The 994-nt window shown below is 42.0% G+C and overlaps 1 protein-coding gene across 1 annotated transcript; it reads right to left on the bottom strand.

Annotated features, from left to right (window-relative positions):
* Positions 1-361: 361 nt before the first annotated feature.
* LOC139196019 (uncharacterized) lies at positions 362-730 on the bottom strand. The gene has a single exon (XM_070821682.1). It carries the CDS (start codon positions 728-730, stop codon positions 362-364), a length of 369 nt encoding a protein of 122 aa, XP_070677783.1.
* Positions 731-994: the final 264 nt, after the last annotated feature.

Genomic DNA, 994 nt, shown 5'->3' with positions numbered 1-994 from the left:
TCTCCCTTTCTTACTTCTTCTCTCTTCTATACATCAACAATCTTTTGATTAAGGACCTGACTATAACTACTTGTCCTTTCTTCTTTGTTTTGTCATTACTAGTGTTGGGGAGTTAGGACAATATGGGGTCTATCCCATGCTTCCTTAGTAAGGAATAATCCTTGTTCTAGAATCTTTTGGGCTGTCATCTTAGTCGGGCAGCAGTTCTTATCAGCTCCTAAGCATTAGAGAATCCCAACACTGGACTGTAAAAGCTGGCTTCTGCCACATTAGTAATGGGGAAGAATGGTCGTGACTCGGCCTTCACCATCTCTCAAAATCATGGTCGCATGGCTTCTTCCTCATGGTAAACTGCTACCTATTAGTGTAGGGTGGAAGGCATAAAAAGACTCTGACTAATCCAATCTCGGCCTAGTAAAGCTCCATAAGTGGAAGTGTTGTCCATCACAAAGAAGGCTAAAATGATTTGCTTAGAACCCAAGTCAACCTCCAGAAACAATATCCCATGAGTTCTAGTGATGGCTCCAGAGAAGCTGGAAATTGTTAGATCTGTGGGGATGAGATCATCCTCACTTCTACACATCTTCTTCATTTGCTTGTACGGCAACACATTAACCGCAGCTCCTCCATTAATCAAAACCCTCTTGAAGGGTACTTCCTCCAGATAAGCAGTTACATAAATAGGCTTAAGATGGTTAGCTAGGATTAAGTTCGGGCGGCTAAAGACCATTGTGTCTATGTACACCTTCTCGGGCTCTTTTTTCGTGAGCTCGGGCAAACTTATTCTGCCCGACTCCTATTTTCCTACCTCTTCAACACTAACATGTGCCATCATAGGTTCTGTTGCCAAGTAATCACTCTCCATTGTGGTAAGTTAATCATGCTTGGGACAAAACATGGTAGATAAAACATATGTCATGTTTACGTGGAAGTTGCTAGGTTTATGTAAATCCTTTTTCTTCCTTGGGAATGTGGTCCATGTATTCATCTAACC

The sequence above is a fragment of the Malus domestica genome, chromosome 05, assembly GCF_042453785.1.
Source record: "Malus domestica chromosome 05, GDT2T_hap1".
Classification (NCBI taxonomy): Eukaryota; Viridiplantae; Streptophyta; class Magnoliopsida; order Rosales; family Rosaceae; genus Malus; species Malus domestica.
This window is presented reverse-complemented; position numbering and strand designations above follow the sequence as displayed.